Source organism: Cnephaeus nilssonii (assembly GCF_951640355.1).
Source record: "Cnephaeus nilssonii genome assembly, chromosome: 13".
NCBI lineage: Eukaryota > Metazoa > Chordata > Mammalia > Chiroptera > Vespertilionidae > Cnephaeus > Cnephaeus nilssonii.
In genome coordinates, this window is record NC_137084.1 from 67,442,754 (window position 1) to 67,465,292 (window position 22,539).

At 38.6% G+C, this 22,539-nt stretch overlaps 2 protein-coding genes across 5 annotated transcripts in view; one reads left to right on the top strand and one right to left on the bottom strand.

Moving 5' to 3' along the window:
• Positions 1-22,539, bottom strand: part of MMP20 (matrix metallopeptidase 20) — a 208,031-nt gene that overhangs the window by 169,819 nt on the left and 15,673 nt on the right. The window contains exons 5-9 of one of the 2 annotated variants that reach the window (XM_079788748.1): positions 21,935-22,060; positions 20,969-21,130; positions 18,657-18,798; positions 10,408-10,544; positions 9,654-9,810 (exon numbers count right to left, since the gene is read on the bottom strand). The exons of the other annotated variant lie outside the window; for it this stretch is intronic. Of the exons in view, the coding sequence (XP_079644874.1) occupies positions 9,654-9,810; positions 10,408-10,544; positions 18,657-18,798; positions 20,969-21,130; positions 21,935-22,060 (724 nt within the window). The remainder of the gene's footprint in view (positions 1-9,653; positions 9,811-10,407; positions 10,545-18,656; positions 18,799-20,968; positions 21,131-21,934; positions 22,061-22,539) is intronic. 2 annotated transcript variants of the gene reach the window in all.
• LOC307109816 (uncharacterized protein) overlaps positions 1-22,539 on the top strand; it is a 112,820-nt gene that overhangs the window by 30,580 nt on the left and 59,701 nt on the right. For 2 of the 3 annotated variants that reach the window (XR_013814414.1, XM_079788746.1), the window contains exon 1: positions 2,250-2,341. The exons of the other annotated variant lie outside the window; for it this stretch is intronic. Coding sequence is in view for 1 of the 2 variants with exons in the window: in XM_079788746.1 (XP_079644872.1) it covers positions 2,298-2,341 (44 nt within the window). In the remaining variant the exon portion in view is untranslated. Of the gene's footprint in view, positions 1-2,249; positions 2,342-22,539 lie in introns of those variants that run through there. 3 annotated transcript variants of the gene reach the window in all.

Sequence of the window (22,539 nt, forward strand, 5' to 3'; positions counted from 1 at the left end):
TCACCAGGTTGTTTTCCCTCTCCCACTTCCCTGAGTCAGTCCTATTGAGGAAGTGGAAGCTTTGATTGGTAGGAATAGGAAGATCATTTTAAAGCTTAAAATATTTGGGGTATGGAATGCAAAAAAAAAAAAAGCAAAGCTGCTACCAGGCATTTGGTATGTCTGTAGCTACAGAGGGGATCACAGTGGAAGGGTAACAGATCATGTAATTTTGAATTCTTTGCCTAATGTTGACCTATGCTCAGGAAAAATGGTGGAATGACCTTCATATATCTTTGTTCTCTTTTGTCTGTTCTGATACAGGATTCGAAGCTGAACTGTTATAATGATAGCTCCTGACATTTGTGTATGTTTGACAGACATTTATGAGTGATTTTGAAACTTAATCACCATTTATATTGCTTTATGGTAAAATCTGTCTCAGTTCCGAACCAGTGACTGACTAAAGAATATTTGCAGGGAAACCTAATACAAGTTGGGGTCTGCTTGCATGATATTAAAATTGGATGGAGAAGTCTGGAAAGTAAGAAAGGACAGAGCAAAGATCTTTCTTGAGAATAGAAATAAAGCTTAAATAATTCAGAAATATATTTTCAAGAAAAAAGATGACTATTAATTCAATAGAAAAACCTGAAAAAAAATTCTATTTTTATCTGTCTGCTTAGTTCACTGAGGTGGGTGGTGGTAACATCTAAAATCTTATGTATATATAGAGTGTCCCCAAAATGTATACACACACTTTGAATAATTATAAAGGCAGTGTTTATTAAAATACATTTCATTTTCAAAGTTATCAGCTATTAAAGTGTGTATACATTTTTTGGGGGACACCCTGTATATTCAGAGGATAACAAAGGTAATAATATTATATGTCAATAAAATTTCAGAAGAAAAGTTAACAAAGCAATGTCCAGTTGCAAATTTTAATTCTCAATCATATTTATAGAAACCTAGGCAAAGTCCTTGGCAAAATTGTGAAATTACTATTTCTTTCCTCCAGCTCTTCTACCACTGATATATTCCTTTCTGCCCTCTTGCCTCCTGTCCTATAACTGCTTTCCAAAGAGTATTACTCTCCAATACTCCATTTCAAAGTACCATCCTGACACAAAAATCACCATTTTGAGATTATCTGATAACATATTAACATTTCATTTGAATCTTTTATGTAGACATTATGTAGACAGGGCCTATATAACTAATATAGGGCCACCTACTTTTCATTTTACCAAGTAAGAACATTACCATCAAACCATCCAAAAAAAATTGCCACCTATTTTCATGACCATTTCACAAAGAAAACAAACTTCAACATCAAAAAGTCAGAAAGGACATACTCTCAGAATAAAAGATGGTTCTTGCCAATAATGTGTCTATATCCTGACACAGGTCCCACTCCCCAACATGCATAATATTGTGATGTTGTTCTTATTTTGTTATGGACTTCTAAAATGTTGTGATGAGCTAGCCCTTGATTTGTGGACACACACTTGAGGATTTCTGTTACAGAACAAAGGACACAACATGTACAGTCAGATGACTCTGTTGCAGGCTCTGTGATCAGGGGAAAGCGCTCAGAGCTGTGAGCTCTGGCTTCCTTATCTGGATCATAGTGGTCATGAGGATGAGAGACAATTTACACACACACACACACACACACACACACACACACACACACACACACACACACAAATGTATACACACTTTAATAGCTGCTAACTTTGAAAATGAAATGTACTTTAATAAACACTGCCTTTATAATTATTCAAAGTGTGTGTATACATTTTTGAGACACCTTATATATACATTAAGATTTTAGATGTTACCATCACCACAGACACAATATGTAGACACACAAGCCATAAGATGTGGTTTATTTTGGCACCAGCAACCATGAACTCTGACTGGCTAGTATGAGGTTAAGTGAACTTGTGATTCAACCTGGAATTCTAAATCATCAGTGAGTTTAATCTTTACCTAATCTTTAAACACACTTTATCAGGATAACAGTTTGCAATGGCAGGCAAGGCTGCAGAGGGTAGAGAAAGGAGGGCTGGAGAATGTTGGAGGTAGTCCAGAGAATTTAGCAAGAAAGGGATTAAGACTAAGAAGATCTGGGTGGGGGTAAGGGGAGAGATCAAACAAAGGACTTGTATGCATGCATATAAGCCTAACCAATGGACACAGACAATAGAGGGGTGAGGGCATGAGTGGGGAGTGGGGTGAGGGGGAAAATGGGGCGATAAGGACACATATGTAATCAATAAAGAAAAAAAAGATTAAGAAGATCTACTGGTATGTTGAAGATTTTACTGAAGGTAAAAGGAAATTATATAATGAGGTAAGGATCATGGGTATTGGTATTTTAATCGACAGTAAATAAATAAATGGTTAAATGAATGAAGAATGAGATATGTGGTGAATGGGGAAGACCTCTGAATTTGGATCCAGAAGACATGAAACATTGCCTCAGATAGACTGTATTTAGCTGTGTGGCCTTGAGCTAATCACTTAATCTCTCTGATTCAATGTTTTTACCTGTTAAATGGAGATCGTAGTACCTGTGTCTCAAGATTGTTTAGAAAACACATGGGAAAATAAGAGAAAATACTCAGCCTTGCTTATGTGTTAGGATTCTGTGTTAAATTCCCAGCACATAATAAGTAATCAATAAATATTAGCTGAATTTAAATGTTAAAAAAGAATGGAATTTGTATTATGAATTTACTATCTACTAACTACCTGTTGAAGTCAATTGCATGCTTTCTCATCACTGAGGCCTTGTCTGTGAAATAAGAAATAACAACCAAATAACCTAAATACCAAGTAAAATGAATTGACCTAGAATTATTTCATCATTTAATATTGATTAATGTGTATAGATGTTAAATAAGTCATTTCCGAGATTTAAACTCCACTAGCAATGTCATGGTGCCATAGATGTTTCATGTGGTATTTTGAGACATATTATCCTGCTCTGCACCTTTGTAACACAAGGACTTGGGGACTATTTTGGTAAAGTCTGTGTGTTTAATTTTATGCTCAGAACTCAGATTTGTTAGGATTTTGATTGTGATGATGCTTGTAACATGTTGATGGCAACACTGCCTCCATTCTGCCCCCTTTAAAGAACCAAATGAGGAGCTGTGTCTGCTAATGGATGCTTTAAAAAAATGTGAGGAAGGATTGCAAAACAGGGAATTTTTTCATAAAGTATCTAAGAGATGTATTTTCAGGAAGTTTCTTCAAGGAGATTTTTTTTCTAGTGAAATGGAAAATTGGAATCTCCTTTGAAGCTAATAATCCACTTCTAGCCAAGAATCATATGGCTTTCCTGGAGGAAGGGACCTTTGTAATCTACAGCAGCAAAGGGTAGAGGGGAGAGTGGTCCGAAAGAAGAGAAGAGAGAAGAGTGAGAAGCTGCCATGTCCCATCCCAGACAAGAGTTCAGCAACCAGGACTTGGAACAAAGAATTTGTAAGAACATGGAAAAATATTGATGGTCTCAATTACTACCTGATTATATGATGAATCCAAGCTTATCTCTCCAGCCTGAGTTCTTGGAGTTTAAGACCTGTATGTCCACTCTCCTGTGGACATTCCTGGGTCCCACCAGCACATTCTTTCTCCCATTGAATGGCCATAGCATCATAGTCAAAAATCAACTGACCATTGCCTGGTCAGTGTGGCTCAGTGGTTGAGCATGGACCCAAGAACCAAGAAGACATGGTTTGATTCCAGTCAGGGCACATGCCCAGGTTGCAGGCTTGATCCCCAGTAGGGGGCATGCAGGAGGGAGCTGATTGATGATTCTCATCATTGAAGTTTTTATCTCTCTCCCTCTCCCCTCCTCTTTCTAAAATAAGTAAAAAATATATTAATGTATATATAAGTTAAAATAAAGTCAACTGACCATAGATATGAGTTTATTTCTGGACTGTCAATTTTATTCCATTGATCTATAAGTCTAGCCTTATGTTAGTATCACCTATTGCTTTGTAATAAGTTTTGAAATTGGGAAGTCTGAGTCCTTCAACTTTGTTCTTTTTAAAGATATTTTGGCTATTCTGGGTCCTATGAGTTTCCACATGAATTTTAAGGTCAGCTTGACAGCTTTTACAAAGAAGTCAGGTGTTATTTTGATAGGGATTGTGCTGAGTCTGTAAAACAATTTGGGGAGTATCACCATCTTAAAAATATTAAGGTTTCTAATCCATGAACATGATATATTTTTCCATTAAGATCTTGTTTATTTTCTTTAAACCATATTTTGTAATTTTCAGATTATAAGTTTTCAACTTCTTTTGCTAAATATATATCTAAGTGCTTTTCTTTTTGATGTAATTATAAGTGAAATTGTTTCTTCAATTTTATTTTTATATTCTTCATTGAGGTGGCTAGAAATATAATTGATTTTTGCATATTGAAATCAACTCTGCAAATTTGCTGAATTCAACTATTAGTTCTAATATATTTTTTTTAAAAAAGAACTACTTAGGCTTTTCTATATAAAATTTATGTGACATGCAAATAAATATGGTTTTACTTTCTTTCCAGTTTGGATGTCTTTTAGTTCATTAATTGTTGCTTAATTGTCCTAGCTACAATCTCCAGGACAATGTTGAATGGAAGTGGTGAGAGTGGAAAATTTTCTTTTTCTTGACTTTAGGGGGAAAGCATCCAGTTTTTCACTACTGAGTATGATATCAGCTGTGAACTTTGCATCAGTTCCTTTTATCAGGTTGAAAACATTTCCTATTACTAGTTTGCTGAGTGTTGTTGTTTTCTAAATCACACAACAGTGTGAGATTTTGTCAAATGCTTTTTCTGCATCTATTGAGATACTTATGCTTTTTAAATTCTATTGCTATGGTATATTAACTTTCAGATGTTAAACCTATCTGGCATTCCTAGGGAAAATCCCACTTGCACATGGTATGTAATTCTTTATATATGTTGCTGGATTTGGTTTGATAGTATTTTTGGAGAATTTTTGCATCCATATTTATGATAGATTTTGGTCTGAAATTTTATTTTCTTGTGATGTCTTTGGCTGGCTTTTGGTATCAGGGTAATGCTGGCCTTATGCAATGAGTTGGGAAGTGTTCCATCCTTTTCTGTATTTTGGAGGAGTTTGTGAAAAATTGGTATTAATTTTTCTTTAAATGTTTAGGTAGAATTCACCAGTGAAGCCATCTGGGCCTGGACTTTTCTTTGTGGGTAGTTTTATTTTTTTTTAAATTATGAAATCAGTCTCTTCACGTGGTATAGATCTATTCAGACTGTCTATTTTTTCTTGACTCAATTTCATCATTTTTGTATCTTTCTGGGAATTTGTCCATTTCATGTTATCTAATTCATTGGCATGCAATTGTTTATAGTATTCCTTTATAGGATTGGTTGGAATGTCCCCCTTTCATTTCTGATTTTAGTAATTGGAGTTTTCTCTGTTTCAAAGGTTAATTTACTTAGAAGTTTGTCAGTTTTCTTGGTCTTCTTAAAGAGCCAACATTTTTGTTTTCTTGATTTTCTCAAATTACTTTTTTATTATCTATTTTAGTTATTTCCACTGCAATTTTTATTGTTTCCTTCTTTCTGCTTGCTTTAGGTTTAATTTGCTCTTTTCTCTTCTGGTGTCTTAACATGGAAGGTTAGGTTACTAATTTGAGATTTATTTTTCTTTTTAAATGTAGGCATTTTATATCTATGCATTTCACTTTGAGCACTGCCTTCCCTGAATTTATAAGTTTTTGTATGTTGTGTTTCCATGTTCACTCATTTGTAAGTATTTTCTGATTTCCCTTGTGATTTCTTCTTTGACCCATTGGTTGTTTTAAGAGTATTGCTATTTAATTTTCACATTTTTGTAAAATTTCCAGTTTTCTTTCTGGTATTGATTTCTAACTTTATTTCTTTGTTATTAGAGAACATATTTTGTATGATTTCAATTGTTTTAAACGTATTGAGACTTGTACTCTGGCCTAACACATCATCTGTCCTGGACAATGTTCCACATGCACTTGAGAAGAATATATATTCTGCTATTGTTGAGTGAAGTGTTATTCTATAGATATATGTTAGTCTAGTTGGTTTATAGTGCTGTCCAAAACTTTTCCTTATTGATATTGATGTTTAGTTGTTCTATCTATTATTGAATGTGAGGTATTGAAGCCTTCAATTATTATTATTCAATTGTTGTTTTCTCCCTTTATTTTTGTCAGCTTTGGGGCTCTGTTATCAGGCTCATAATTCTTATATCTTCTTGGTAGATTGACCCTTTGGTTACTATAAAATGTTCCTCCCTATCCCTAATGACATTTTTTTTATTTTAAAGCCCCCCCCCATATTAACATAGTCAGTCTTCAGCTTTCTTATTGCATATATATGTGTGTATATATATATATATATATATATATATATATATATATATATATATTCTATCCTTTTACTTTCAAGCTATTTGTATCTTTAAATCTAAAGTGTGTCTCCTGTAGATAGCACATAGTTGGATCTTGCATTTTTAATCTAGTGTGATAATCTGCCATTTGATTAGATTGTTTGATCCATTCACATTTAATATTATTAATGTAATTGAACTTACATTTGCCATTTTACTTTTTGTTTTCTACGTGCCTCATGTTTTTTTGGTTCCTCTATTGACTCTTAGATTTTTCTTTTGCATTAATGAAAAAATTTTTAATGTACCATTTTAATTCCTTTCATAATTTTTCATTTTTTAAAGTTATTTCCTTAGTGCATACCATATACATCTAAATTTACCATAATCTGCTTCTACTAACTTAATTCCAGTGAGATATTAAAGCATAACACCTATATAACTCTATTCCCTACCCCTCTCTTTGTGGTATTACTGTTGAACATATTACACCTGTATATGTTACAAACCCCAAAATATATTGTTATGATTACTATTTTATATAACTCAATGTCTTCTAAAGAAGCTGGAAGAAAAAAGAGAAAATATATTTACAGTGTTTGTTATTGTAACCTCTTATTTATCTTTTCTGGTTCTCTTGTCCGTGTGACACCAGTGTTACTATCTGGTGTCATTTCCTTAGCTTAATACAGTTTTTCTTCCACCCAACGCCTTTGTGCTGTTATTGACAAATATATTTCTATGTCATAAAGGCCTAGCAATATATTTATATACATATTGTTTTATACAGTTAATTATAAATCAGTTAAGAGAAGAAATATATATTGATGTTATCTTCTATAATTACATAATTACATTTACTGGTACTGTTTTTTTAAAAAAATGTGGATTTAAATTACTGCCTGGTGACATTTATGTTCAGCCTGAAAAACTTCCTTTAGTATTTCTTGTAAGGCATGTGTACTAGCAATAAATTCTTTCAGTTTTTGTGTATGTGGGAATGTCTTTATTTTGCCTTCATTTTTGAAAAATAGTTTTTCTTTGAATACTTTGAACATGTTTTCCTCTACCTTCTGGCCTAACTGGTTTAGCTGACTTTCGATCTTGCCCCCCTCAAATTTAGTCACATTGCTGCCAGAATGGTATTTTTTATAACACAAATCTTATTGGATTCTTCCTTTATTTAAGACATTTAATGATATCCCTCATCTCTAGAAAATAAGACCTATGATTTTCCTATAAAAACATACGTCCTCCATGATCTACACCCTACATTCCAGATCATGTTTTAATCTTAGTGAACTTCTTCAGGGTTTTCCCACACACAAGCTCTTTCATACATCAGTGCCTTTGCTTCAACTGCTCTCTTTGCCTGGAAGCCACCCCGACCCGTTCCGCTTCCTGACTGGGAAACTCCTACTCAATTATCAAGATGAAGCTCAGTCATTGCTTCCTCTAAGAATTATTTCTTGACTATTTCCTCTTCGTTTTGCCCCACTGATCCCTGTGCAGTCTTCTATTAGGGCACTTGAATTGTTGTTAGTTATTTATTCATATATTTGCTTTCAACTGTGAGACTTGCTGAGGGCATTAATAGCACCTAACGTGAATTAAGAACTTATTATATGATATGCATTTCACATTTTTTCCATTCATCCTCACAAGTCTATGAAGTCGATACTATTTTTACCTCCATTTTGAAGATGATGAAACAGAGACAGAAAGGTGATCCAAGTTGCCAAAGGATTGATTGCTGTTAGAGTTGAGATTAACACTCATTCCTGCCCAGACTCTCAGACAGCAAACTATGCCTCTCTTGGTGTCAGTTCCTAGCACAGAGCCTGACACATAATTATGCCCAATATATGGAGGTTGAATGTGGTCGTTTGGTAATGCATTTTTTAAAATTTAAGATTAAAAGACAAGATTTGACGCCTACTCATCTTTCTTGTTTTTGTTACTTATTTCTCTATGATGACTAACTATAAAATCCTTAAGCATACAGATCCATTTCCAGTATTCCTGGGCATTCAGGAAGGAGGGAATGTGGAAGGCTGTGTCCTACATTGCATCAATTACGCCTTCAGTCTGTCTGTACAGAAAGAGTGATTTAGGGGTGAAAAAGGGCTGAGACCTGCATATTTGCAAATCACTTTACATAAAATTTAGAAAACATTGACCATCTCAAAGAATGATGGCATTGATACACCCTCAGAAACTCCTTAGTGTGGCTTCTACTCTGCTATTGGTAAGCAAGGGAGAACATTTACAGGAGAAATTAGCTATAGGTGATGGGAGCAATGTAAAAAAACAAAACAAAACAAAACAAAACAAAACAAAAACTGGCTGTATCACTGGGTTCTGCTAGAAAGAGGAAAGGAAGGAATAAAAGTAAATGGATGCTTGGGGAAGTAGCCTAGTTGGTAAATAAAAACCCTTGGACCAAAGTGTGCCCGCCTGCTTCCAACCAAACCCTAAGTATAGTCACTTGCTTAGAATATACTTTTGCTCCTCTCTTTTGCAATCGAGGGGAAAAAGCAATGCCAAAGTGAGAACTGGGAATAAAGGGGAGGTGTGCAGAGGGAGAGCTTGGCAAAGACCTGTACTCATCCTTCAACATGAATCAATTAAGGATAGAAACTCAATAGGTGAAATGAGATGTGACCCTGTGTGCAGTGATTAGCTGACATATGACACCTTATTCAGATTTTCTTATAATAACCTCCAGCAAGACAGGCAATGGAAATGATTAATAATTAATTTTGGATAAAAATAATCTTCATGTTCTAGGTTGGATAAAAGGACTCAGGAATAAGGCCTTTTCCTTTTAGCAGAACTTTCCTATGTCATAGGAAAGAGCCCATAGTCGTAACCATGTCCTATTGCACAAAATCAGAGTATTCTGAAATGCACTGGTACTCACATAACAGGGAGCTAGTTCTCCTCCCAGGCATTCCCAGTGGGTAGTTATGTATTTGGGGGTGCCGCATCCACTCTTTTAGGTCACTGGGGGTCCAGTTAATGAGTGCATTAAAAGATTAGGATGTTTGGTGTCCTAGTGACCAAAGAATGGTATTATTGAATTAACATTTCACTTATCATTTGGATGGCTCCATATCTTGAAGGCAGTGTCAACCATCAGTAAATGGCCAAGAGTCAATGTGTCTATTGCAAACTTGCCTTGCATTTATGTCTGCAAAATGTTTTTTCCTTCCCATTGAATACATCTGGACAATAAAAAGGAGGAAATCCATACCTGTAGTATTCATCGCCCACAAAGAAAAGAGTCTTCTGAGCATCCTTGAGATAGACGGCGGCATCGATTCGCTGGACGTACCTTGGAAAGCCAAAGTCGTAAATAGTCCGAGGAGGACCTTGTATTTGGAATCCTCTTGTTATCCAGTAGTGGGGGCCTAAAAGCAGAAGTTAAAGCTTACAAAAACTCTGTACCACTTACTGGTGCGCTTCACTCACGAGAATTTCTATACCGGGTCATAAATGGGGCATTTCTGGGATATTTGCCATGGCTATGACCCAATAGGAGTTATAAGCCTCTAACTATTCAATTCAGTAAAAGACTTAAAATTTGTCCTGGAGGCATCTCCCAACCACAAATAAAACAAAGGTAAATAAACTGCCCTGGCATAGCAGCAAAGGTATTGCTCTCCTCACATTGGGTTCCATGTTGGCTTTTGTTAATTAGAGGCTCTCAGGAGGGCCTCTCCAAGAAGAGGTCCTAGGGGGGCAGAAACCAAGTGTCTAGCTCCCCAGGCACTGTCCCTTAGCACAAAGCCTCACTCGGGTAAAGGGTTGGCTCTGAGAACAGTTTGATAGTCATTGTCAATTCTGTCATTGCTACAATACAACGGGGTGGCACTTCATACCCCACCCGAGGAGAAGGAGTGACCAAAACATGCTCCGTGGTCACTGAACAAACGCTGACAGAGCTCCATGTTCCAAACACACCAGCACTGCAGCCTGCCATTCTCTGTGAGGAATCTGTAGGGTACCTTTAAAGAAGTAAGCGGTGCCCCTCTCAGCCACTTCGTAAGCTGCATCCACATTGGACATGAGCTGTGGGAAGGAGCTGGTAATGGTGCTGGGCCGGATCCCTGCCATCAAGTGAACCTGCCGCCGCCAGAAAATCCTATTGGGCAACCCGAAAGAAATAAAGGTCAAGGGTTGATTTAGATCCAAAATTGAACGGAAATGTACAGCAAGCCATCCTTCAGAGGCCATTGCTACATGTCTCTTGCCCTTGTCTTGTTTTTAAGGGGAATATACATTTTTTGACCTTGGTAAACAGTTTCTTCTCCCTTTCCATTCTCTTAGCATGTCTACAATCTCCTTTCCTTCATTTATGTAAGGATGGTTAAAATACTGAAGGATATAGCAAGGACATCACATCAATTATTTGCACACTTAAGTTATGCACCTTCCTATTTGCAATATCATTTGATAGAAATTTCCTTTTCCTATTCTGATCTTTTAAAAATTAAAATCTCACAAAGATAAATATGATCCAGGTGAGCATTATGAACATTATATAAATGAGCCCAAACTTTGTGGTTGGAAGATGCTCAATATTCCCAGTAAAAACACAAAAATGTTAAATTATAAATTATCATGTTGCTTATATATTTATCTATTGAAAGTATTTGTGCTTTTGAACTGGGTGGCTAATTAACAGAAAATCTGGCAACACACAAATTAACTGAAGGTTTATCAACTCATGAATCCACTTACCCAATATTATTTCCATAAAATACGGCAGGATACATGAGGCTTGTGAGTTGAAGCTTTCAATGTATATGTAGTCCATTTTCAGATAAAAATTATTTTTAAAAAATATGAATAGTTGACTCCATAGAAGCTAGAGTCAATATGAAAAATTATCTGTGGATGGGGAAACTGTAATAAAGTTTTGACATTTAACTTTCCATTTAACTTAAGAAACTTCTCAAATTTTATGTTGGGTTTTCCTATTCAATTAATTCAACCAATATTTATGGAACATCAAAGATGAAACATTGAACAAGACCCAGGCTCAGCCCTGGAGGAGCTTGAAATCTAGTAGTAGAGACAGATAAGCAATTAGGACATTCTAATTAAGAGTGATTAGTTCTACAAAGAGCTAAGTTCTGGATGCTCTGGGAACACACAGAAGGAATACCCTATTGCACTTAAGGGTTTGGTGAAGGCATCCCCGATGAGGCAATTTGCACCGATGATAAAATCTAAAAGAGACCTATACTGAGAAGGGAAAAACAATTATTTGTGTTTCCTAAGTGGCAGAAAGAAAAGCACATTGTGTTTCAGAAGGTGTAGGCTAGAGTTCTGACTAGTCACTAGTGTCTCCAAGCCTCAGTTTCATCATCTCTTAAATGCAAATAATGCCTCGCCTAACCCATGAGGTCACTGAGGATCAAAGGAGATAATGCATATGAAAGTGCATTATAAAGATACTAGAGGCCCAGTGCATGATTAAATCATGCACGTGTAGGCTGTCTGTCCGCTGGTCGGGACCGGTGTGGCCGGCAGCTCCGAAGTCCCTGGGCCCCTAGGGCGAGGAGGGGCAGGGGCGTGGTCCTCCGGCGGCCGGAGCCCAGGCCAGGGTCTTGCCTTCGCCTCCCGCCCAGGAAGGCTGGGGCCGCAGCCGCCTCCTCTGCCTTCCGGCTCCCTCATGATCCCTCCCTCGGCCGGCCCGGGCTGCGCGGAAACCCACGTCCTCTGCGGACAGCGCAGCGCACTCCTGCGGCCCAACCACCGCCAGACTCCTCCCCGGGGAGCCGCGCCGCCTAGTCAGCTGGGGCCCAGAGGCCCCTTCTGTGCCGCAGCACAGCCATGGTGCAGACGACGGGAGCTCAGCGTCCTGCTGGCCCAATCACCACCCCGGCCACCCCAAGTCCCTCCCCCTGCGCCTCCCACTGGCCCAATCGTGGGCATAGCGGAGTGATGGTAATTTACATATTACCCTTTTATTATGTAGGATTATCTATAATAATAAAAGCGTATTATGCTAATTAGACTGGACGGCCGAATGACCTTCCGGACGACCTTCCGGACAAAGCTGAGGCAGCCGCCACGGCTATGAGGGCCAAGGCAGCTGCAGTGGCTGCAAGGGCCGAACCTCTCGCATAAATTTCGTGCATCAAGCCTCTAGTATTTTACAATTATAAAAATTATTATTTACTTAGGCCTTAACTATCCACTAACTGGGCACCCACCATAGACCATACACAGGGGGCAAGAGTCCATTTTTAGGGTATACTGCATCGCCTCAGGCCCTACACATTACAACCTTATCTAGAACACATAACCAGATGAAAAATTGAGACCCAGAATGGCTGAAGGGCCCAAAGTTCACCTGGTGGTTACGGGGAGACAGACTCGAATTAGACTTCAGCTGTCCTGATTTTCATCACATACCTTATCTCATCTACTGCTCGTTCTCAGGCTGTGATCTTTGGTTTTTCTTTGTTTATAACTTGACCAATCAGGCCGAGCTTTTTCTGAAGGCAAGAGGGACTGCTTTTTCTTGTCCTTTTTTTCCACCACCAGAAAATGAGCACACGTTTGGGTATCCAGAAGAATTGTCTGGTGACAATTTTGGTGTTACAACTGGGGCTGGGCAGGGCTAGTGCAGTCTAATGGAGGTCAGGGATGCTGCTAAACATCCCACAATGCACAGGAGAGCCCAACACAACAAAATATCAGTAGTACCAAAGGTGAGAAGCCCTGGTTTAAACACTATTATGACATATTATAATATGCATAAGGTAGAAATAAACTCTAGTCATCACTTAAAGTATCACAAATTCCAAAGGAATCCATAGTCATGAAAATTTTCAGTACAATAATGAAAAAAAAAATTATGTCTGGTGGGGTAATAAAGCAACAGAGCACATATTCAGAGGATTTACAACCTTAGAGCTATAGATTACAATAACAAATAAATTAAAATTGACAAAAAATAGTATAGTAAATAACCTCCTAATACATCTGTAAATGGATTTAAAAAAATATAAGCTCCACACCCCCAAATCTATGAGCTATTTGGAAAAGAATAGCTGCAGGATGTATTGAAACTGGTAATGAAAACAGATAAACAAATCATATCAATAGTTTGTACTCTGATCTTTGATAAAGAAGACAAAACAATGGAATTTATTGATATTGTGGACCTGAAGATTAGATATTTAGCTTCACTGTTTATCTTTGTGTGCCCAGGAGCCAACACTATACCTGGCACATAGTCAGGGCTCAATAAATATTTGTGGGTGAAATATATTGGTGCCAGAATGTAGAGCAGAACCTACTTGATCATTAATTTTCATAGTCTCTGAAATTTTCATTCCCTTGTATGAAAGAACAGCAACTACTTCACGAAGTTTGAGATTAAGCCACTTGTAACCGTCACCTGGCCCTTTGCAGCTCTATGCCATGCCTGTGAGCTCCTTGGGGGCAGGGTCATGTATTAGTCATCTTCTAAACCTTGGTTTAGCAGAGTGCCTGGCACATCTAGGGACTTGATATATGTTTGTTAAACCTTTGTTCCTTTTTGTGATACCCAACCATCTTCATTCCCACCTCCCTAACCTGATCCCATCAGTCTCTCATTTTCAGGAGATGCCTTCATCTCCGATTTGCTGGACTGTCAAGGTAATTCAGCATGAGCTGAATGGACACCTCGATTTTCCATCCTCTTCAACCTTTTACTCTCCTTGACGCTGTTCTCTGTTATCCTGTTCCCCAGTTTCAGGGGGGAAGAGGTGTCTTTCTTCCTATCTTTTTGATGCTCACAATTGAACTGCTGCTCCTCTGCCCTGAGGTTGGGCGATGTGCTGCAGTGACAGAAGCAAGGGATGCTTGAAACCTTGTTTCATCGTCAGAGTCACTTAATTATTCCGAGACTCAAGTACCTTCTGTTAAATACGAGTGAGAGCAATGATAATATCTGTGATAATACTTCAAAGGATCAATTGAGATAATGCATATGGAAATGCTTTATAAACTCTGGACTAATCTTATAATTATTTGTAGATGCTTTAGAAAGACAGGTTTTCGCTCTATATATTCATTAATTGATGACAAATAAAACATAAACTTAGAGTTTATCAATAGAGTCAAGTTTCCTTCTATATGTATCTTCCTGATAGAAAATATTTCTGTCACTGGAAACTTTGAAGTACAAACTGCCACCTCTGGCTGAGCAGCCATTCCTTCTGAGGGGTTCACTAACCAGGTTTGCTTCTATCAGAATTCTATAGAGGCCAAGAAGCCCACCATGCAGCATCTCATGAGCCCAAGCAAAATACAGCTTATAAAATTGAAAACCCATGTTGAGACAGTGCTGTGGGTTAAAAATAGTGGAAGCTGTGCATGGTGCCCTTAAATTACCTGTCTATCACCATCTGAGAAGACGATGGGGAACCATATTTACAAGCCACAACCTGGGAAAATGTAAAGGACCCCCTTCTTAGCCAGAAGGAGGGACTTCAGAAGAAATAATGAGTCAGGGATCTTAGCATACCCTCTGCCTCTTTGAATTCTTATTACATAACAGAGAATTGGTTTGTCAATACAGTGGTACTTGTTGACTTGCAATGATGCAGCGTCATAGAAAAGACACATCTCCAGTTGGGCTGGCTTTCCTTAAGCCCATGGAATCCTGGGAAATGCTAGATTCCAAACATACTATCTAATAGTAATGATTACTGAGATTATTGTCCTTCCTTCCCACAGAAATGCACTTTGCATTTATTTTTTTCTACTGGCTCCTTTTCATGTCTACGAATGTGTCCAGGTTTTTCCCATCTTGATAAATCCTCATCTGAGCCTGCTGCCTCCTCCAGCTATTGACTTACCCCCCTTGGTTATCAATAAGATTTTCAAATGCATGCTCAGCAGCATTTCCACTTTTATTCATTTTTTAAAAAAGCCTCTTTTCTCTGATTTATTTGGGACTCCACTACAGGGATTCTGTCTCTGATGTCAAGTAGACCTAGGTTAAAATTCCAGATAATAATGTGGATTAAATGATTAAATGTCTGTAAAATTCTTAGCACAACACACATCACATTGTAAGTAATCATACAATGTCAATTATTATTATTATTATTAATTATTATTGGAGTTTTTGTTTTGTTTTTTTCTTTAACTGTCTTCTCCATGTAGAGATTCCATAACCTATGAAGCCTTCAGGTCTCCTCTGAGCACTAGCTTATTTCTGTAAAACCCCACTAGGATCGTCATCATCTGAAATTCGACACATCTAACATTGAGTTTTTCTTTGTGTGCCCAACAAATCTTGACTTCCACGTTTATGTGAATTATGCTCCTACTTTTGACTCTTTCCTCCATTGTTCTCCTCACCGAATTACTGCGCAAGTCCTGCGGTGCCTCCCTCAGAGTGTCTTTCTCATTCATCCTTCTCTTCGATTCCCTTGGGTACTTGCATACTCTTAAACTTGTATTTCTGTGCGTTCTAATCTAAGACACATAACATCTTTCAAAGTGTGGCAGGAGTGATTGACAGATTTTTAAAAAAATAAAGAATCCTATTTTGGGAATAAAACAGAACGTGGAGAAGCCTATCAAACATTTTTGGGAAACTTGGCTGGCTAGTTTCCTGCTCCTGTGGCTGGCTAGCCGACAGGCAGCAAGGCCCAGGAGCCCAGGAGCAGCCCTGAATGCTTTCCTATTAACTCAAGTTCATCAGGTCAAAAGGCTTACATTCAGCCAAGTTTTTTAGAGCGTCTATTGGTAGTTCCCTTACATAATCAAAAGGTTTTCCATACAAGTGACAGGATCGACTCGCGACTGGGAATCAGAAGACCAGGGACGCAGTGGAGAATCTGCTAGGCTGGGAGACGGGATCTAGCTTTCTTATCTCTAAAATGAAGAATTGGAACATGATAACTTTTATACTTATTCCATGTGTAAAATGCTATTACTCTTCTAATGCCTGTAGCTGATGGTGATATTCTTGATTTTTATCCTTAAAATGATATTGTGTAAAACTCAGAGTATATCTGAGAGATGCAAATATCATTTTGGTGTGGCTGTAATTCATTTACCTCTTCTCTTCCCTAAGTGCTTGAGGAAATCTGGGATAGTCTCAATATTTTTTCATCTATTATAAAGAATAAACCCATGTAAATTAAATATATACGACTTTCCACTTATTACACCTGAAATTTATTTCTCTCCAAACAGAGCATTTGAATATAGCAATGTACCTTTATACACTATGGAGAATATGAAACAACCTCACAGTGACTTTACAAGGTACTGCATTCCATCTTGCTTTGGAAACAAATAATGTGGTTATTACATCCACCGTCTGAAATGTCTCATCAGCAGACAATGTTGGTGATGGGAAATTCCAGGCTTGTGGTTGGGAGAGAACAGATGGGGAGCTCTTTCATAACGGCCCCCAGGTTGCCATTGTAGCTGTGACTTGAAAGAATTCTTTGTTCTCTGTCCAGGCTTAGCAAGCAGTTTGGGACTTTTGGTGACAGCCGGTAAGGGATCAGAGCTATAGAGTCATGGGATTCTTTCTCTGCCCGACATGGTAGGAGGCAGTAGAGCAGGGCGGTTAGGAGCACAGGCTCTCCCCTGGGACAGTGTAGGTGCAGGTCCCAGTTCTACCCCTCACGAGCAACGTGTGCTCAAAGAAGTTGCTTATCCTTTCTGTGTCTTATAAGAAGAGAATAATAATTCATACATCACCAGGGCTGTTGTGAGGATTTAATAACAAAGTGTTTAGATAGTAAGTACTGAACACACTCAAGTCACTATTAATGTCAGGTAACACTTCATTTTAAAATGGAGGAAGAGCGGTTCAAGGTCCCCTGGTGAGTTAATGGCAAATTCAGTGCTAGGACTCCACGCACAATCCCTCCCTGACCACTCATTTCTACATGTCTCTTTTGTCTATGCCTCCCTTTCTATTCTGTTACCACCCTCAGTATTTATACTCAAGACTTTATCAAAAGATGTATCTTTTTCAAATAGTCATTAGGAATTGCTAAATGCTCATAGTTTGATAGAGCGCTTTAAAATATATATATATATATATATATATTCTTTTTAAAGAAAAGAATTATAATTGCATTGAAAGGCATAATATCTTTAACTTCACTGTATCCTTTGTCCCTACCACAGTCACTGATATTTGCCAAAAGAATAAGCTACATGCTACAGGGTGGCTAGCACCTCATTTCTTTGTCAGTGAATGAGTGCTGCTACATGCACCCCTCTGGGTAATGTAAAATCTGACAATGTTGTCCCTTCGAAGCCAACGTTACTGAGCATGGTGTTCCAGGTTCCTCCTGCTCTGTCTCTTGCCAATCACTCCTGAATCAATGCCTACCAATTCTGTTTAGTTTCACTTTTGATAGTAGCCAATAAAAAAGTCAATAATCAATGCCTTAATAAAAAAATCAATAAAAATAAATAATAATAAAATACCTCAAGTTTCTAAGCCTCAATCCATTGTACATAATTTTTGATTCCCGCTCCTAAATATTTACTGTGATCACTATGTGTTTGGCACAGTACTTGCCCAGGGCCAGAATTTAAGCCAATTTAGCCTGATGCTAAAGCCTGGGTTCCTGGGCTTTGCTCTATTTTGCCTCTGAAAAGTTGATGCCCATCCATTGTCAAAGGTTTAGTTTAAACTGTTCTTAATTTAAAAAAAATTAGAAATAATCTAGATGTTCATAAACATGGGACTGCTTAAATAACTAATAATATATCTATTCATTGGAATAATATACAGAGAGGGGCCAAAGTAGATTCACAGTTGTCTGTATGGGAAATAATATAATAATTAATAAATAATAGTACAAGAATAAACTGTGTTTTGCATACTCACAACTGTATACCTACTTTTGCCCCCACCCTGTATAAATATATAAAATAAAGATAAAAATGAAAATTCATTGACATGGAAAAATAAGGTGTTGTTGAGTGAAAATAGTTTATAAATTTTTTTAAAAAATATATTTTTATTGATTTCAGAGAGGAAGGAAGAGGAAGAGAGAGAGATAGAAACATCAATAATGTGAGAGAATCATTGATTGGCTGCCTCTTGCAGGGGATAGAGCCCGCAACCCAGGCATGTGCCCTGACTGGTAATCAAACTGTGACCTCCTGGTTCATAGGTAGACCACTGAGCCACACTGGCTGGGCTATAATATTTTCTTCATATTTCTAGGACAACCTCATTGTCTTAAGCACATTTTAGGCTTACCGGTCCCTGAAGAGTAGGAGCTCCTTCCCCAGCATTGTCACCGCATCAAAGGATGAGCTGGAGTCACAGAGGTCAGGGTTGGACGGGTTATGAGGGGGGACATTTGGCACAGTGGGCTTCCCTGGGAATGATTTCCGAGGTCCTAGGATTCAAAGCGACTTGGTCAAATGGCACTGGGAATCAAGTCTGTACACTTCTGCCCCAGAGACCCCCTCTCACTGCATTTGACAAGGTGATAAAGAGCATGTCTGTCGATGGCAGGCAGACCCTGGTTTGCATCCAGCTTCACTAGTTACTGAGTGTGTGATAAATGCACAAATAATCAAACCTCTCGAAGCCTCAGTTTCCTTATTAGTAAAATGGGCAGTGCAATAATACCTACCTCAGGTTTCTGTGAGAATTCAAGAATGCCTGAAAGGACTTAGTACAGAGCTTGGTTCAAAGAATGATAGCTATTATTTTATTACTAGTAGCCCATTTGCAGGAAAATCCTGCAAGCAGCTGTTGCGGCCACGTGCGCTGCCGCTGCCATCGCCTTTGCGGCCACTGCGCCTGCACCCGCTCGCCACTGCCACCCGCCTCGCTCCGCCCCGTTCCACCCTGCTCCAACCCTGCCCGGGCTTTCCCTCTGGCAGCCACCTTGCTTTCCGCTTTTCCTCCCTCTTCCTTCTAAGTTGTCTTCAGTCTTACTCCTCTCTCTCTCTCAGTGTATGCAAATTAACCGCCATCTTTGTTGGGTAATTTGCATACTTGCCCTGATTGGCTGGTGGGTGTGGCTTGGGCGTAGCGAAGGTGCGGTCAATTTGCATATTACTATTTTATTAGGTAGGATTAGACACAACTTCTTTGATAACTACAGGTGCTGTAAGTTGAAAATTTTAAAAGTTGTCAATGATTGTTTCTTTGTAATTAAGTACTTCGTTCTCAATAAGATGATAACTTTCTTATGTGTTTTCATATTATTTTCAGCCACTTCTGGGCATCCTACACTGTGCATAAGTATTTTTTTAGGCCCCCCAGGGAAGACGGAGAATTCTTGTGCATTGAGGCACACTGAAGGTGTTTGCTATTTAAAGGCATCATCTCTGATATGAGTAACTCACAGGCCAAGAAACATCTATGTAGAGAATAATTTCCCTAAGCTTTTGATCCATTATGGATAGAAGTGAAGCACTATGCAATAAAGGATATAGAACCTAGAAGAGGCCTGTACATTTGTGTCACTACATGGAGAAGAGCTATCCAACAGTCATACTATCTGAACTGGTCTTTGCATGAGCAAGAAATAGATTTTATTGTGCGTTGCATTAGGCCCCTAGTTCCTGGAGGTGTTTATTTCAGCATCCAGGGTTTATTATTCTCACCAATACACTTTCCCACACCCCCTGCCATATACACACAAGAATAAATGGTGGGAAAAGGCATCTTCTGCTGGACCCACCCCTTGGGAGGACTGCTGGTGGTTTTTATCTCCCACGCTGTTCCTGAGGGACTATCTGCCAGCAACAGAAGCATGAGCTGCCTGAGTCATTGCCTCTGGGGACAAGTAAAGTCTGAAAACCCGGCTCCAAGGCTTAAGGGAAAACCAGTTTCTAGAATTTTCTGCCTTTTATCCATCAAAGAAAAAGTGTCAAGGTCTAAAAGAGCATCAAGATTCCTTCTTGTGAATTAATGGATTTGTCTTTTGTTAAAGAAGTTGCCATATAGAGTTTCTAGGAATCCTTTATTATGTTTGAAAGAATGTTAACATGAGATAATTTTGAGTATCTTGGGATACTTACTATCTTTGAGCCTCAGCTTTCTCAGCTATCAAATGAGAGAAACACTTCACACCCCACAGGCTGGTCATGAGGATGGTGTAGGATGACTCATGACAGGTTTTTGTAAACTGCAGATTGCCTGTGCAACTGAGCGATGTAGTTATTATCATCTTAATTGTTGTTTTTAGAAAAATAAGGTCACTTATCTGAAAATGGGTAAAAGCACCATATAAATGAACTATAAAATACATCCATCTTCTCCAAAAGTCTAAATCCTGACCTACACTCAAAAAACAAATGATTGTATTTTCTATGGTCATTGTGGGACCATATGCCCTGGAGGAAAGATATGAAATTTAATTGCACATCTTAGAAGAAAGCAATATCCATTCTGGTAAATAAGCTCTTCACGAGAGGGCATAGTTGGGGCTGTGGTCTCTAGCTTGATCTTATCTCTGCAGGTAACTCCTGGCAAAGTATATTTTCTCTAAGTTGGAGACCAAATGCTTGTTACTTTCAGAGTTAGTTGTCAGAGAAGTATAGCGATTGTACCGTACAATGCCTGGATCCCTTTCACGTCATCCTTGGGGAGGTGAAAGCCATAGGGATGCTGGTACTTGTAAGTTGGGTACATCAGTGCTGAGGGGTCTGTGGAATGGGCCAGCCCCAGTGCATGGCCAAATTCATGAGCAGCAACGGTGAATAAATTGAAACCTAGACAACATGAGAGAGAAAAAGGCAGCATCAACATAGGGTTTTATTTTCAATATCTTCTGTCTTTACAGGAGAATTTACACCCAAATTACAGTTAACTCATTTTCTTTCCACAACTGGATTATTCCGAGGTTAGTAGGTTATCCTGGCACTTAGCTTTGCTTACTTTCATCTAGTTCTTTCCCCCTTTGGCTAGGAGGGGTTTCGGGGTGGGGGATGAGGGAAATGTAAATCAACCCATTTTGTTCATGGTCAAAATGCTCGGTAGGTTGATAAACAAGGGTCTAATCAGAGCCAATAGTGGTAAAATGATAATAGTGGCAACAATACGTAGACATAGGTCACAGACGCTTTACTAGTTCCCTGCTATTACAGCCTTCTCTTTTTTCATCCTCACACGTTTCACACTGAAGAATTCCAGATGGCATGCATGATGTTCTGGAGTTTTATACCCATCCCCATCACTTCTCAGGGGAGTCCTGACTCCCTCAGGTCATTTCCGAAAGTAGCCTATTTCCAAGTACAAGTAAAAAACAATAAATACTATGGAGGTGAAGAAACAGAGCTGCGTGTGGAGGAGGGGATTGCTGCTTCGTGAGATTATATGCTATGAATCAGAGACCAGACAAGTCTACAGCACAACTGAGGGAAGGTCTTTCCTTTTGGATTTTTGGCTTACTTGTTTTTCCTAGCCAGCCCCCCTAGTTAAAGGGTGGCCTGGGACGTTGAACCTCAGGGTTTCATGATGGAGGCCCAGAAGAAGGTACAATATTTTCCAGGTTATGGTGAATTGTGCATATATACCATTCATTCCCATAGTCCACTTCTCAGCATTGTCGAAATGTGTATCTCCTCCCAGGCCTTCTCCAGGTGCAAATGCATGGGCTAGCGTCCCGCGGGGCCCATCGAATGGGTAGGAATCCCCATGATCTAAACAAGTGGGGAGAAATGCCAACAGCATTTAGTCCATCTAAGCAATGGTGGGGGTACATAGCATAACAACTTTTTGAATAGCACTGACACTTCTCGTACAAACGGATTTTCAATATTCGTTTTTTATAAGAAGTTCAGTGTCAATGAGTAACCTGACAGTTGGAAAATTAAAAGGCTATTTTATATTTCAAAGATAGTAAGCATTAAAAATAAAAAAAGTTCTCCTGTTATTGTTTTTACTGTGACATCTATTAGTTGATGCGTGGCTGACTGTGAATTGTACCCACACCATGGATTACAAAAGGGGAAAGCACAGATGGCCATTTGACAGTGATCTCTTCCACTGATTGGAATGTGAACGCGTTGGTAGAGTGCAGCTTTCAACGTATGATTTAGCTAAGACAGTAACAGCAAATTGAACATGTGTGAGCTTTCTGTTTGAATAGCACAACACAATACAATACAATTTAAGGAAG